We start from the raw sequence: 17,589 nt of genomic DNA, 5'->3' as shown, positions 1-17,589 counted from the left end.
TTCCCTGTAACAGTCTGTGTGGCCATTGTTTAAAGAGATGAACTGAACAAAGAAACAATTAACTCATCCATCCCTATCTAGCACCCACATTCTGCTTGGAAGAAGAAAGCAGGTCTTCTCCTGACTGATGCTGTTACTTTCAGTGACAAAGTCCACAGTCTAACTTACAAAATCAGGGAAGGAAGCCTTCACACAGTGACGGGTCCAAACAAGCCAAGGTGTATTTCACCTCAGGTTTCAGCCTCTTGTCCCTATTTGATTTGCCTCCAAAGCATTAGGTCAAGATCACCCCCAAGCCAGAATCTCCTAAGAAATGTACCACAAAGCAGCACTAGTGGAACAACAAAACAAAAGCATGCAGTGGAGGTACCATCTTCCCCTCTGCTGTGTTCTGAATAAGTCCCCTCAATTCCGCATGACCTTCACATACCCAGATCAGCTGTACTCCCATTAAGCATACATGATGTCTACTGATCATGGCAGAAGTCAACCACGCTTTGCCAAGGACACCTTTAAATTTTCATCTTGACACACAGACAAGTACTTCTTTCAAAACCTAGATTATCTTTAACCTTCTGCTTTGAGAAACCAAGCACAAAATGTCACCGTGCTTCCTCGTTTCCTTCTGTAGATAGTGGATCTTTTCTTATTTAATCATGCACTATGATTTAAAACATACCCAAACATTCTTCTTCCTCTTCAATACCTTCATCTTCATCACCATCTGGTGCAATGGTCAATTCTGTGTCAGGAGTTCTCCTGGATTTACTGGACTCTATTTCAGTTAAAACTCCTTTGGAATCATCCACATTTTCTAAAGACTGAGAAATCAGGAGAAAAAATTATTTCAGAACATGAAAAGGTAGATACAATGCATGTCTGAGGTAATATGATATTGGGACACTTGAATTTTGATCTACTTAATGCATAACACTTAGATCTATTGGCACACAGCACAGAAAAGCACAGTGGTCAAACTACTTTACCAGTAGCATTCAAATTCCAGGAGCCATTTCCTGGGTACCATTACAACAGCTTTTGTTTCTTCTTTGCAAAAGAGTCTTTGAAATCTTGAAGACATTAAAATCTGTTATTCAATAAAACTAACAGTTGGGTTTGGGGTTTTTTTGTTTGGTTGGTTTTGGGGGTTTTTTTTGTTGTTTTTTGTTTCTTTACTTTCAACTAGATGAAGGCACAAGTTTCACTGAGAAGTGACTTAAGATGCCAGTCACAAAAAACAGAGACAGGAAGGATGGGATCCCACTGTCACATTACATTCATTGTTTCCAAAACACGGTACACAGAGTAACACTAACTAAACCTTTTGTACTCAAGTTAACTTTTTCAACCAAAATTGTATTTATAGAGTATTGACATGCAGCACTGAGAACCATCCAGAAGAGACCCGGTCCTTCCCTAGATGAAAATTCAACTCTTTTCCCAGAGCTTTGAGTCTTGCTTCCTACTGAGGTAGAAGCAACACACTTAACCTTCTCATGTGTAGAAGCACACAAACACTTGTGACTGCTCTGGCAGAAGTGCTCAGTCACTTGAGTTGAAATACATATAGCATGCTCTTGTGTATCAGTAAAAAAGCCAACAAAGAAAGATAAGACTCAACATCTAAATCTTTTCAGGAAACAAAAGTTACACCTGTAAAACCACTTTAAGAGGCCTGCAAAACATGGCTACAAAGCAATTTGAGCTACAGCCCAGGTTAGCAGCACCTGCGGCACACAAACCAACCCTGTCGGCTCAACCCCTTGGACAAGGGTTTGATGCATGACACCTGGAGCAGATCGGTTTATAAATTAGAACCTACACAAATTCAGTAAGTGGATGGATCAAGTCCAAGCTGGCATAGTAAAGATGCAGTAGGATGCAAGTGATATTCAAAGTCTAACACTAGTAAATTGTATCCTTTAGGTATCCACACATTCATGTCTTCTGTCCACCTTCTGTAAGCAACACCGTCTTGCTTCATATTCCCTCCCCTCAACTACACTCCACTCCACTGTGACCCAAGAGCATCATCATTAGCAAAAAAAAAGAAAAACCAAAAGCCTGAAGTACTCACTTTAAGCATCTCCATTTCCAGTTCTTCATCACTTTCAATGACAGAGGAAATATTTTGTTCGTTGTCTGTGGAGCATGCCTCCTAAAAATAAAAGATTTTCTTGTTAACAGCAAAATTATTTCTGTTTCTCTCATCACCTTTCAACCTCCTGTACATACTATAAACCACTTCTCTGTATGCTTTTACTTCTTACCAAAAATATCTAAGCTCAACATTCAGCTCTGAAGTGTACCCATTAAAAAAATCTGAAAGAAATATTAGAACAGACAAGGCCCTGTAGTAAGAGACAAAAACAGTAGTATCACCAGATGTGTGAAACACTTGGAACATAAGGAAATTATAATCTGATTTAGGAGGCATCAATTCATATTCAGCAGTCACTAGAAGGACTGCTATTTACAGATCCCTTAGAAAAAGATCTGCTTTTTATTCATGACCAACTTGGAGATGTTCAAGTGCAGAATTTGTTCCCATACAGCAAGAAATTCTTTGATAACATATTAGCAACTGAAAGAGGAAAACTATTGAGACTATCTGGAGCTTCTGTATTCAGTACTAATCCTTCCAACCACAACCGAAGAGCAGCTCAGTGCTTGACTACCTCCACAAATATTTTCTAGACTGAGCCCTTCTTCCAGCCCACCTTAATATTCTCTCAGGAACAGAACTTTCAATTCTTGGGGGAAATTAAGGATGAGATCACTTCCTCTGCTGAGTGTCCATGATTAACAAGGACTTTCCTTATTACCTCAGGCACAGTTTTGTTGACCAATTCTTCTGCAGCCTGATGTTCCAAGATCTGAAGTTCTTGCTCAGTAATGTCTAGCGACATGAAGTCATCTCCATCTGCTCTGTCCTTAGAGCTGGCTGCTGCAGCTCTATCTTCCACAACAGTGTCACCTCTCTCTGCCTCTTCATTATCATCACCTTCACAAAGGGCAGCTAGCGTAGCATCAGAGCAGATGTTGAAGTCACCTTCAAGTTGTTTAGCAAATTCAGGCATTTCAACTTTTTGTGCTACAACATTTGCTGACTCTGCTTCAACATTTGTTGGAGTTGTGCCACAGCTCCTCTCCAGTACAGAAGGGGAACCTGAACCAAACAGTGTGCTTCTTAAGGCATTTACATTCTCCGATATGTCAGCTATTATTTCTGCAGCCCTAGAAGGTAAAACAAGAAAGCTCAACCAAAATGATAAAGGCAGTTACTACATACATCTCAGCCACAAGGAGAACTGAGGATTGTAAAGTAGCCTGTTTCTTCAGATAACGTTTGTCCAAAACTTCACACATAGGCTCACTCATATGCTATTGGCATTCCACTTCTGTGAGAATAAAATTAAATTTCTTTACACTGAAGAAAATCTATAAAGACTCTCCAAAAACACTGTGATATTGCTCCCACACTTGTATCAAGAGTCCAGACTTCTAGCAGTTAGTCATGCAAGAGTCCTAAGTATTTATGAAAGAAGGTCTCACTGTGCATTTCAGCAAGAAACAGATGCAGCAAAGTTCAGTGTCAAACCCACTGCAATTAGACCAGTTAAAACCTATATTCCTATGTATAAAACCAGTATTTTCCCATTGAGTGTACTGTGCTTTCTTTTCTTGGAAAAGGACACACAAGTGACAGATTGCTGTTAACACACATATATTCTGTTGCATGGAACCTCAGGGATCAAAAACAGAACACTGATCTTACAGGTAAAGTAGAGACAGGCTGGCAAAAAACTAACCTGTCCGGCAAATTTTCAAGTTGTCCAAAAGAGTCAGGGATGTGAGAAGCCAGGTCCTTTATCTCTTCAGCTAGTGAAGTCAAGCACTCTTTCACACCCTCTGACATCATGTCATCTACAGGAAGTGCCATCAGAGTTATTTCACAATAATTGAGGTCTAACATCTATACATAAATAAGTTCCATTCAAGTAACTGCATTTCTACAAGATCTACAGCTGATAAGATAGTGTTTTCCAGTGCTTAAAAACCAAGTACATGGACTCAGGCCAAGCCTCCATGTACTTCAGCACTGCATCTCTTCCAGTGGTGCGTTACATGTGCTCATGGAAAAAGGATACAGAACAGGACCATTATGAAGTGATCCTTCCCCAGTATACTCTCCAGCTTCCATAAGAGACCTGCTAACACACATAGGCTGACTAAACCAAAGCCAAAAAATGGCACTTCATATTAAAGGGATAGTACTGCCACTTCTGTCTTTGATAGAAAATTAAAATTCAGCCAGTGCAAAAAGGAAACAAACTTCCCTCCTGCCTCTTTTTCAACGATAGGCTACATGCAATACTTAGGTTTCCTGATGAAGCATGGAACTGAACAAAACCTAAGATTTTAGAATCACTTTTCTAATCAAGTAAATAATGCTAAGCTGCTCTAAAAAATTTGGGTCCTATTTGTACACCTCAAGAAAAGCATAACTTCATAACATGTATTTTTTTGTAGTCTTATTTCTTAAACTAGATTTTTGTCCCTGCATCAGCAGAATTGAAATTAACTCTCTGAAGTGTTTCCATAAACAAACTGGAATGACAGCAGGAGTTCTTACCATTTCTGTATACAGCAGAAACAAACTACATACCAAGACTGCATTCCTACATTACTATGGAAAATAGTTACACAGTATGGTAATGCAGGTCATCTAAGAGCCTTTACAGTCTGCTCCCTCTAGAAGCAATCTCTAATCACCAAGAATCCAGACAATCCTGAAACAGAGATACTATGAAAAAACCTGTTGGGAAATAGAATATTCATATGTACATTGAATAAATTCCTCATACTTGAATGTATAATTTACCTCTTCTTACACAAAATAATTTCTGGTCACTGTTGTTCATATCTTTCAGTTTTTGATAAATGATTAAGCCAGCCTGCAAAAGAAAGGAAAAAAAATTAGTACTCAGTACTCTGCAGAGAAACATCATCTTAGACAATAAACAAAAAAACCAAGATTTAATTCAAACCATGGCATGAATAAATTGTGAACATCAAATTCCGAGTTGTTGGCCCATGCTGTACAACCGTCAATGGTCTGCCTTACTGCATTGCTCATCACAACCAGATTACGTTTTACAGAATGCTCCACAAAAGGCAAAGTCCTGACTTGGGGTCCACGTTGCAGTGGATACTCTTACACAGATCCCAGCATGGTTACCTTATAAAGTAAGCTGCAAATAAGATATCTCCAAGTCTCACCATCTGCTCCACCTCATTCAGATTTTATGTAGTGCTCCAAGAGAATAGCTATGAACCTACTAATATAGATTCTGTGTGCTTAATATTTCCCTTGATATGAATAATAAGTTCTAACAGGAAAATTCAGCCTAAAGCTAGGAATGTGCTAATTAGGCCACACATGTTAATCAAAACATCTTAAAGAGGAAGCAGAAAGAAACAAGTTAGTCCCTCATGCTTTCCTGTGAGAGTCCAAAAGGCAGGCCAGGTGAACAGAACATAGCAAGAAACAGGCATTGCCTGGAAAAAGCTGGCTACAGCAGCTGCACCAGGCACCAAAAACAGAGCTCCTGTCCTTATTGGTTTGGGTCTTAACAGGTGCTAAACCCTCCAGAGTTTAACATTTACCTAAACTAGAAAATATGCATTGTTGCCTGAGTCAGAAAACAGAAACCACTGCCTGACTTCCCTTCCTCTATCTAGCTTTATCACAGAAATAAAAGCCTGAGGGGATTTTGTTTTGCTACCATAAAGATCACTTTTCTCCCAGGAAGCAGGCAGTACCCAGCAGCATATTGGTGAAACCCTTCACAGAAGTGTAGGAAAACTACACTCTTTTCAAAATGGTGAAAAAGCAGAGACTTCTACAGAGCTACAAAAACTCATATGCAACTAAATTACTCTTCCTGGTAATCCATACTGGTTCTGCTGTATTAGCCACTGGAGGTTGTCTTTCTTCAAAGTTGCTTATTAATTTTCTCTCTCATATTATATTTAGAAGGGTTTTGGTTCTTAAGCAGCTCAAGAAAGATGACCAAAATACCATTAGAAAACACATCCAGAAGTGCTAACAAGCTACAGTTAATACCTGCAGAAAAGGGAAGAAAAAAATAATTACCCACTTCACTTCTGTAAGCGATTACTGTACTTCAATACACAACAGCCATGTTACACCTACACGGGATAGTCACGCTGCAACGATCTGGGTTTACTCCATACAGATATAAAATTCACCTGATTGCTCCATCAAAACTCACTTCCCTGAGGTGACAACTTGAAGTGAGTCCAAATACACAGATACTCCTCAGGCAGACTTGGCACATCTGGATTGCAGAACTTCCAGGAGCTCTGCTTCATGAGTAGACTTCAATAAAAAGGCAAATCTTGCAACACCATGAAATATTAAGAGGTAAGGAACTCATGGGAGGCTCAAGGTTGCTGTGGAAAGGTATGTTGCCTTCTCCCATCTACATTCAATTTTCTATGTGAAATGTTCACCACAATATCCTCTTCAAGTGACCTCACCAACAACACACATTACAGAGTCAGGTACAAGCAGTACTATCTTCAACAACAGAGAAGACATTATGAAGCTCTAGATGAACAATGAAGTTTAAAAAAATTTAAGACAGACAAGGAATTGGACAGAAACCTACTCGGTGGCACTTCCACCTTTAAGCATTCCATATCCACAGTGGAGCTCAGAGTCTTCCTACATTCATTATGTTCTGTAGCAGAAAGGCATTAAAACCAGCAGCCAACAGCACATGAGAGAAGGAATTTATGAATATGGGTGGAATTCTTGTACGTACATAAGCATCTGTGGCTGCATACAATTTTTGGTCCTCATTGAGTGGAAACTCTTCCCAGTTACTACAGCGGACGGATTTATCCTTCAAAAGCTGCTTGCCAAAAAGGTGTTTCACCAGACCATTCAGACTCCATATTTCCTTACACTTGAGCTGGGGAAAGAAAAAAAAAAGAGGACTTGTTTAAAGGGGAAAGCAACTAGACCTAGCAGAATGTATTCCTAGAAGTGGCAAAGTGTACTTAATCCCTTGTTAGAAGCAAAGAACTCTGGGTTAGTCAGAACAAATTAGTTTCTCAAAGCAGTGACTGTTTGTCTGGCCTAATTCCGCTCTCATCACATTAAAAGGTAGCATGGCCATTCAAAAGTTGTACTTCCCTGCCTTGAAACTGCATTGTTAGAGGAGAACCCTCCATTGTCAAGCTGGAAAGATGGCATTAGGGCCAGATGAGTTCACACAATGCGAGGTGGTATTGCCATATTACCAAAAATAGGAAATATCTGTACAGTGTAGTGTCTGGGTTGATAAAAATCAAAGCTGAGGCTTAAACAGCAACCTTCTCTCCTCCAGGATTTTTCCTATTATTTGTCTTTCTAATTAGAGGCTCTTGATGTCAAACACGAGGAATTTACTTAGTACAAATACAGGAATATTAAATTCTGCCTGTAAGTTTTTTGTCATCTTTTGCAAGTCTGAAACCACGCACAAGCAAGAGAGCGCAGTTACAGACTATGCTAACCACTGTTCGTTCAGTGTGCTGGGAAGCAGTTCATAATAAGTCTTTAGAAGCCACCCTACCACACTGCTGTTTTCAATTGTTTTTATAATTGTATTCGTCAATCACAGTTGCTACATGCTATTGTCTTAATGGCCAGTTTGGGAAACTTTCCTTCAGACCCCATGGATTCAGGACTCAGAGGCACAGCCTTCTGCTATTCCAACTTGCAAGCACTTGCAAAACACGCAGAACTGACAAGCCTAACAGCAGTAGTGCAGCATTATCAGCTCATCTTCTTAAATCCGGTATAAAAAAAACTCTACCCACTGTTCATTTTAGGTTCCCCCAGACCTCCCCCCTGCATTGTGCCATTATATGTAACCCTATTCTTTGTTCTCTCAAGCTTCACTTTTAAGTTTATTTTTGGTTTTCTCTTTAGCAGAAGACTTTAAAGCTGCTATCAGAGATCACATTGCTCATCTTCATAACAAATTATCCTGGAGTCGGATGCTGGGATTAAAAAAAAAGGGGGGGGGGGTGAACTGAGGAAACTCTAACCCTTAGAAGAAATAGCTCCTTCTATTGCTTAAGCAAAACAGTTTAATTTGTACAACTTCCAACCTACTAGGAACTGAAACTTCAGGGTGGCTCATATGGAGAGCACTGCCCCAAATGCTGATGATATATCATGCTCCCATCTCCTCCACTGTGATTTAATTATGCAGGGTACATAAAGCACAGAACAGAAAAAGGTGTAAGTAGTATTATATCTGGGCATAAATCTCTGTCCTCCACCAGGAAACTACAATTGTTCCTATTATCCTACCAAACAAACAAAAAAATGCACAGAAGGAAAGAGAAGTGCATGGACAGACTGAGTACAGGTAAGGAAAAGCCTTGCATATACAAAGACAGAAAAGCTTTAAGGGACATGGCACAAAAAAAGAGTGGCAGGATGATTTGGAAGGTAATGAACCTTTTGCTCTCTTCCCTAATAAGACAGCACATATCTCCTTATATCAAGTGATATCTAACCAAAATCCAACTAAACTGAAATTCAGGGTGTGCCAAATGCAATACCACTTCTAAACAGTGGGTCATCAGGTGCTGGCAACAGCACCCACATGACAGCAGAGGCAACACCAACTTCAGTCATGGAAACAGAGATATTTCTATGGCTCAAGATCATGTGGAAACACCTCCGCATGAAAGACTTCAGGGAAGACCTTGATGCTTCCTTCCAGCACTAAGCAAGCCATGGTAGCAAGGCTACCTCCCTTCAAACAGGCATCAGTCCTTCACTGCCTCCACAGCATTTCTTGCACCTTATTTCAAAAGCTTCAGCCGTTGCTGGAACAAGTACACCATCGCCAGCAGAACTCTGACAACACAATTTGGGAATTTTCATCATCAAGAAGTAAAGTAAATGCATCTGTGGCTGAATTAAAAAGCCATACCTTGTAAATGCAAAAGGCAAACAGACCTGAAAGGGGACAAATGTTCATTAAGAACTGGCTCACTGAAAACCAGTACTTATTCTGCAGACTTTGAGAGTTCTTTCTGAACATATTTTTAAAAATAAGTTACAATACAGAATGTTTGCTATCAGAATTGAACTCCTATGAAGACAAGGAAGCCTCCTTTCGCATAGCAGAATAACAAGATTCCCTCCCACAACAAAAAGGTTTTAAGTTTTACTTTCTCATTAGCAACGTCAGCCAGCTCCACAAAGCTCTTCAGTTTGATTTCAAAGTCACTCATCAGCTTCCATTGATCTCCCTCAATTCCTACGCCAACCTTTTTAATTGTTTCATCTTCAAGCAGTCTTTTGAGTCCCTTGGGAAAACCTAAAATAGATTAAGCCCAAACATGAGAAACTAAATACTGGAAGATGCCAGAAAGCCTAATAGAAATTACAAAACCCCAGCACAAAGGCCATTGGCAAAACCCTGTGCTTTTAGAGGAAAAGTCCCCCAAAGTTGCTCTGTTTATGTGACTGTTAATAATCTGGGACAATTGGAAACACCAATAGATTGTAATGTATCATCTCTAGACAAACAGGAATTAAATACTTGAAATACACGAATTTACTCTGTATCTGAAAACAATTCAAGTAAAAAAAAATTCAACAGCCTTATTTCATTTGTCTTACTGATCATTAAAATCACGTAAGAAGCCGCCAACTTCTAACTGAAAAATGTTTTTTAATTCTCAGAATTGGGCACTCATGAAACCAAATGCAGCATTATTTCACTATTTGTCACATTATTCCTTCCCAGTTTTTGCTATTTCACATTCCCGGGAAACAGTTTAAACTGTACACATGGGAAATCACCAGGAAAACCGATTCTGTGGAGGCATACTCGGTGCTAACACACACCAGGCTTATCCAACAATAGCATCTGGAAAACAGAATTTGCCAACCAGATCTTCCACCAAGCCCAGACAAGTCAGTCTTGTAAGTAAGAAAAAATATTCAAGGATATACACAGATGCTAAGTATTATATTTTGATTTATCCCAAACTGATGGCACAGCAATCCTGGATCAAAAGATATTTTCAAGTTTACAGGACTGAATAAAAGCATGCAGCTTTCATTATCTGGTTTTCTACAGAAGGGAACAGCCACACACACTTTATACTTGAACAAAAGCAGCCTTTTTCTCCCCGGTGTGTTTACATTTAAAATTCAGAGCATCTTATTTAAATACATACCTTCAGGAACCCACAGCTGGACACCCTAAATTAGCCTCAAGTATAATTCTAGCACCTACAAACACATAGAACTTCTTATCTGCCTTGGTTCTGAAAAATTTCATGTTTTCACTACTGTAACAGGTATATACTTCAATAAGCACTTTGCATCACTGATTTTATTTTTACACAACTATCTCCACACTTTTATGGCTACACATTATACAGGCACTTTTGCAACTACAGCCACTACCAGCTGTGTTGTGGACTGTGAAGTTGCGGGTCCAATTCGAAGCATTAGAAAACTACTGTTAAAAATTCACAGAATTGTAGTAGCCTGGTGCTGTAAGATGGAGACAAAGTACAACATTGCCAAAGTACCTCAGCCATAACACAATATGGAGAATTGTCTGCAGAGGAGATAAATATAGGCGAGCTGAATAAAAGCCTGCAACATGTAGCTGATTTACTGAACAAGTGATTTTCACTTAAGAATATCATCAAGAAAACCTTCAAGGATGGGACCTTCCCAGTAGAGTACTTGTGCTCCATTTCCACCACCTCATTTCTAGAAAAGTAACCGTACGAACTAAAAAAAAAAATCTGAGTTCAAGACTATACAGAGGCTACAATCTGAGAAACAGGCCACATTTTCTTAGAAGTCTACAAGGAAAAAAAAAAAGGAAGAAATGGAAAATTATCAAGAATCTTCCCAATAACTACATGTAATTTTGGTCCTTCATACAAAGTCCAAGAACTCTCCACTCTTCCTCCTTCAGAAAGGAGCATTATTTCTTTGTCACAAAAAAAAGCTAGATCTTATGCACCTAACTAATTCTGCCAACATCTGCATTTCTGTAGATCAAATGTATTCTGCATAATAAGCAGAAATTGGCTGTGGTCCCTGTAAAAAGGTTGACATCTCAGTTCAAAATGCATCTCCCATTGGCAAGAACAGAAATTTTAGAAAATTATTCAGGAGGAAACATCATCATCTGCTGTAACACACAGTAGCCCACATGCAACTGTACTCAGCGTCAACATACAAACATCTTCACTTTCAGAATCAAAAGCATTTCAGCTCTTTATGCCTCTTCTTCCCTTAGCTTCCTTTCCTCAAATCTTTTTCTTTTGTGCACTTGTACCTTTCTGCCTCCCAGATTGAATAGCCGCCAGCAATTAAATTTTCCACCCCATTTGCTATAAATGACAAAGGATTGAACACCAACATTAAAATTATCGCTATTATACCTCAGCATGCATACCCCAGGGAAATCAGAGACATCTCACAGGCATAGTTTCAATCTAACATTCAAACCAAAGGTTATAAAATTGCAGCCTCCTTCCCTCATTCCTATTTGGAAGCTTTTATTCACATCCATAATGAATTCAGACTCTGCTGAGTACACCCCCTTCTCTCCCCATAGCTGCTTCACACCAGGTATCCAGTATTCTTCCTGAAAACCAGTGTCCCAAAATGCAGGTATTAGGAATGAACAGCACAACGACCACCATTTTTGAGGGTTTTTGTTATTGAAGCCAAATTAAAAAGAAACACAGCCTGCTAAATTTAGGTCTGTTGTTTATTTTGGTGCTAAACAGAAAGCTCATTATATGAGCAGGGAATTAAATTTTTAAAACTGAATTAAAATATTCTTTGTCAGAGAGAAAAATAATCCTCAAGATTCTTTTGCTCTGTTCAGAATGCAAAACGCTGTATGTCAGCACACATGGCAAGACTTAGGCTAAGATCCCCTTGATATGTATAGGCAATACTCAAAGAAGAAATGCATTTATTAGAGGTGGGAAAGGGGAGAAAAACAGATTTCTACTATCCAACATAGTATGAAATATCAACTATTGATCAAGGGTTAAGTTCAAACTTAATCACAAGAAACAGAGGGCAACTCATTCCTTAATAAGAAGGGAGAAAGTACAGTACCTGCCATTGAAGAGATATGAAACAAGTAACATTTCTCCTCAGTTACACATATCTGGATTACAGCTATTTTTGCCATTTTCCCTTTAGTATATGATGGTGGCCATTCCATATCAAATCCAATGGCAGCCCCATCTGATAAACTCTGCCTGAAAAGAAATGCATATTCTTCACATTTAACTGTTCTTCTACCAGTATTTAAAATATCAGGCTTAAGTCATCTTACATAAAGATGATTAAGAGAATCTCAGCCAGTGCACGTTTCCTTTCACACGTACAAGACACAAAAAACATTTTAAAATCAAGACCGTAAGGAGGTGAAATTCCTGCTGGTTCCAAAAGCTACAAGAAACCCTTCAAACCTTAGCAGGTCTTACTGAATGCAAGCAGTAGGATAGCAAGCCTCAGGGAATAGTCAGGTACAAAAGGTGATGGGATAGTTTATATTCCCTTGAAAGTTTGTTCTTTATCTACCCCACTGCACCGGAAGTTTTGTACAGATTTTCTTTCCCCAGTAATATGAGCTGTGCTATGCAAAAAAGGGGTAAAAAAAATAATCTATTTGCATAATGAATTTACTACCTTTTCTTCCAATATACAGTCTCCAGTTATGAACTAACACATATGCTTGATTTCTTACAGCTCATACTTCCCCATGAAGTCACTGAAGTTCATGGAATTACTCATACCGCAAAAGGCAAAGGACTTGCATTCAAGCCTTTACTGCTTCTGCTTAAAGTGACTGCAAGGTTCAGCGATGGCATCTCCCATAAAAAGACCAAATGGGAAACTATTAACTGCATAGCACAAAGAGGTGTTTTTAAACCACCACACACTGTAGACAAACCAAGGATCTCTCTCACAGGGATAATTCACCATCATGAGAAATAGGTTCAGTTTGTGCTTGCAACCAGTATAACACATTTGCCATGCATAACAAGACAGCAAACGTGACCAGATGTTTTCTCTGGCTGAACTGTTGACCTCTGGACACACCAAATGCACAATCAGCCAGAAAGAGACAGAGAGAAGAGCCAAGTCCTTTTCAAAAAGAAAAAAAAAAAAAAGAGTAAGGGCTATTACCTGATATCTTCTGAGATAAGGGAACAGTCACTGGCTTCGTAGCTGTAAACAACAGAGCCGCAGAACTCTAGGAATGGCAGCCCATCTTCCAAAACGCTCCTCTGAACAGTGGACTTCTGTCGAACAACATTTGGAAGAAGCGCTGTTACCAGCCACAGAGACACATCAGCACTGCAAATGCTGCATGAGACTTCAAAGCTGTACCCCAGCAAGGCTGGCACCGGTGGTTACTGAAACCTTGCAGCAGAACTGCGCTCCACACACAGGGCCTGTGTCACTGTCAACTAATAGCGTGACACCCCCTCCTTAATAAAAACATTCTGGTTCATGCCCCAGTTTCTTTGTTTAACTCTGAACGCTCCGAACGCTGAAATCATGGAGGCTGAGTTTTCAGCTCAATTTAATTTAGTTGGAGACTTCCCGCCAAAGAGATGCAGTAGCTTTCCAAGAACAAGGCGAGGGAAAACATCCATTTTTGAGTGTCAAAAGCCTCTCAACTTCAAATGCTGTACCACACTTGCATGCCTCAAATTTGAGGAGAAAAGATATTAAAAAATGGACAGTAATTTGTTGAATCATTTCTCAAGTCATTCAAATCTGGTCAGGCTAAAACCCTCTGATGTATCTCTACTGCATACAGCTGTACTGAAACAGCTGTTTCCCCATTTCCTTCATCCCACATTTCAGCCAGTCTACTTCACTTAACCCTGCCAGATATGATGTGTGAACAACTTCAAAGGTCTAAGTAAACTCCATTGATTCAAAGCTATGTGCAATATTTAAAAGGACCAATACCCTCCATCAGCTGATGAATACTGGTTTACAAATTGAAGTTTTAAGCACACAAGGTAAGGTGAAATGTAACACTAGTTAGCATTTTTTTCCCCTTTTCAAAAGCATATTTACTGAAAGTTATTGACTGATAAATTTACTTGAACTGCAAGTTACATCACCCTGCCTGAAAAACCTTCAGTTTGGTTAAAAATATGCAAGCAAGCTACAATGCTGGTAATTGCAAATAGGGTTAAGTATCACACACTTGAAAAACAAAACAATCTTGTCAGTCTAAAGAGGCCACAATACAAAAACCAGGTTTTAATACCATTTCAGAAATAGGTTGCCTGGAAGGGGGAGATTCTGAAACAAAAATACTGCTTACTTTATGCTTGCACACCACCACATTTCCGCCGGTTGATGGTGAAAGTTTAATCAAAACCCTCCTCAAAGAGCTTGTTGAGGCAGGGTGCTGCAGTACACAGGCTGTACCACAGCAAATATAAGTCATGTTGGTTTTAACTGACATTTTTTTTTAATCCATGCTACTAATTCTTTACTCCTACTTTATAGAAAGAAAATTGCTGAACTGGATTGTCTGCTTTTCTCTCATTAATTAGTTTTGTAATTGTTAAAGCAGTTTCAGATGTTATGGACGGAGGTCCCTTCTAGCAGGAAATTTTATACTAAAATTGCTCAGATATTCAAAAAACCATCCAAAGACACATTAACATTTTTGGAACACCAGAAATTGACATAATCTTGATGATCAATTAATTCTTCTGATACCTCTGAGTTGCAAAACTTTCTGAAATACTGAATACATGCAAACACAGAAAGGTGGAGGGCCTTACCAGAACAAATTCCCCTGTCAGGCTACAACTCAAGCTCTCAAATTACATAGATGAAAATGTTCACAATACTGGGTGAACAAAGCACCAAAAGCTCCCTTCTACTTCGGTGCTTTTGTCACCAACATTCAAGATTATCTGGAAGAAATTTCTACAGAGGTAACAGCAACAGCCTTTGGTCGATGCATGATATTTTAATTAAAAAAAAAAAAAATACTTCAACAAGCTAATCCAACCAGAAAGAACACGAGAGTACCTAAACTTAATTACAGTTCATAGGACAAAACAGCAGTAAATATTCACAAATATCAGAGGCACAGGTCTAACTCAAAACATGTGGTCCAATATTGTTTAATTATGCAGCTTGCAACCAACTAAAATTCTCCCATGCAATGACATACCTTTTCATCACCCAAAGCTCCCTCTTGGTTTTGTGTAAGCATCCACTGTGGATATTTATTCTGCAGACTAGTAGTTAGCACATCCATTTTGTTCGTTTTCCGCACATTTCTGTTACATTTCAATTAAAAAAAGAACAAAACCCAAGAATAGTCAATAATTTGTACAAGCTGTTACCATCAGGCCAGAAGAAGGTTAAGAAAGATCACTACCTTGAATTTAAAATGCTTTGTGCACAAGAACCAATATTTACAGAGTTGCCCGCATTAAGCGGCGGAAAAGCTTTAGGCATTATATTCTTGTTTACATCTCAGTAAGAAAACCAAGAAAAAAACATATAGGAAAACCTCTTGAAGTCCTTCTGGGAAAAAAAGTTCAGTCTAGTTTTTATGGAGATCAGTGACTCAGAACAGACGAGTATACCTACTGCCATCTCTAGGCAACACAGCCCTCATTAATTAGACAAATTTATCTGGTGTTTTAGATAACAGCATAGGAACCAGCCACCTATCTTAAAAGCAGTCAGCTGCATTTACTGACAAATGCAGTCAGAAAAATTAAAACCAAGAACTACTAGACTCACAAACATTGCCCCAAGGCCTGCACAGGGCCTCAGGGCTGTGAGCCCACAACCAAGATAAGAAAAAACATGCCAAATTTCTAGGGCACACTAAAGCCAAATTAGGCACATGCTGCTACGCTTTCTGGTGCAGACTGGCTGTTGTTACTTATGAATTTACCAGCCCTGGATTCAAACAAAATGAGCTCACCAAGCAGAGGCAGCCTATTTCCAGGACATCAGGAAGGAGGGTGCATCCCCTGGAATGGGAACGCATTCCACAGAGAAGTTAGAAGAGATTTAAGTTAGGAAGACACACTGTCCAAAACAGCAGATTTTCAGCCCTGATGACTGGCGTTTTCTTTCAGGGAAGTGGAGCAGAATTTTCTAGTTGTAAGCAAACGATGACTGGAGAAAGTGTTCCAGCTTCTCCCTGGACTGCTTCTAATGTGATTTAGAAATCCTCCTGGAGATGGAGCAAAACAGTTCACATAGGAGAAGTTTCTTATCCTGCTTCTTCCCACTAGTCCCCAGGTCCTCAATACACTTTAACAACAAAATCAGGCCACTGCTGTCTTAGTAAGAACATGCTTTTCAGTTACACTTCCTCACCAACTAGGAAGTACAAATCCTAGGCAAATAGCGCTGTTTCAGTTCTTCAGTATTCAAAAACACCTTTTGATTGACTATCTAGACTAGGCAGAATTTCTCCCTTGGTTATCTGTCCACTTATGCAGTAGCATAACAAACCACCACCTTAAAGACAACTTCAAAAAGTATTTGAATACTAAAACGGTCACAAAATAGCCACTAGGAAGATGGCTTAAGTAAAGCCGCTCTGTTCCTGGGAGCTGCAGTTGCTGCAAACAAAAGAAAGCAGCAGAGAGGTGAGAAACAATAAAAGGACACCCTGTAGCACCCACCCCACAGCTCTAGCAACACATTTTCCAAAAAACAGAGTTGAAGAGTGCCTTTGGTAACTACACCACACGAGGTGCTCACGGGGTCATCACCCACCTTTCCAGCGTTAAAGCAAGAACCTGAACTCGTGAGCACTAAGCATTGCATGGGCAGCTGCCAACCAACGACAAGACCTGCTCCAAGCTAACACGGGTCCCTTCGGGACAACCGGCAGCAGACACAGAGCCGCAGCAAAGTCTTCACACAGGCGACAAAACGCCTCACTTCTTCATGGGAAAAAGGCAGCCTCATCGCCCCTCACCTCTGAGCAGAAGTGAGCACCCCCAGCCCACTCCCCCAGCAGGAACCCCCTCACGGGGGGCAGCTTCACCCCGGGAAGCTACCCCGCCTTCACCCCCGCCTCCCGGTACCGCAGGGCAGGAATGCCCCGGCATCCCAAGGGCGCGGGAGGTGCCCGCAGGAGGCCGGGACCGGCAGCGAGACGCCGTCCACCTCCGCCCGTTCCACCCCCACGCCGGCGCTCCGGCCTCCTCCCGGGCCCCACCGTGCGGCGGGTACAGGCGGCGGCTGGGAGCCCTCAGCCGCCCCCCAGGGACCGCCGGTCCGGGGCTGGCCCAGCACAACCTCGGCTCGGCGAACACCAAGCTCCAGAACACCGGCGGCTCACACCTTCAGCGTCACGAGGCGTCGCACAATTAATACGTCACCGAGACGGCCGGCTCCCTCCCGCCGTCTCCCCGAGTAGCGGCGGCGGGAGGTTACCCGAGGTGACGCGCATGCGCAGTGGGGCGGTGGCCCGG

The 17,589-nt window shown here is 40.5% G+C and overlaps 1 protein-coding gene across 1 annotated transcript in view; it reads right to left on the bottom strand.

Moving 5' to 3' along the window:
• Positions 1-17,485, bottom strand: part of WRN (WRN RecQ like helicase) — a 47,670-nt gene extending 30,185 nt beyond the window's left edge. Inside the window, 12 exon segments of the mRNA XM_074823442.1 lie at positions 680-821; positions 2,078-2,158; positions 2,826-3,237; positions 3,813-3,927; positions 4,886-4,958; positions 6,855-7,004; positions 9,268-9,416; positions 12,206-12,351; positions 13,286-13,401; positions 15,312-15,420; positions 16,080-16,334; positions 17,334-17,485. Coding sequence (XP_074679543.1) covers positions 680-821; positions 2,078-2,158; positions 2,826-3,237; positions 3,813-3,927; positions 4,886-4,958; positions 6,855-7,004; positions 9,268-9,416; positions 12,206-12,351; positions 13,286-13,401; positions 15,312-15,398 — 1,471 coding nt within the window. The 5' untranslated portion in view covers positions 15,399-15,420; positions 16,080-16,334; positions 17,334-17,485.
• Between the last annotated feature and the right edge of the window lie 104 nt (positions 17,486-17,589).

The sequence above is a fragment of the Strix aluco genome, chromosome 4 (assembly GCF_031877795.1).
Source record: "Strix aluco isolate bStrAlu1 chromosome 4, bStrAlu1.hap1, whole genome shotgun sequence".
NCBI classification, from domain to species: Eukaryota; Metazoa; Chordata; class Aves; order Strigiformes; family Strigidae; genus Strix; species Strix aluco.
Note: the sequence above shows the minus strand (reverse complement) of the source record. Positions and strands in the feature narration are given on the sequence as shown.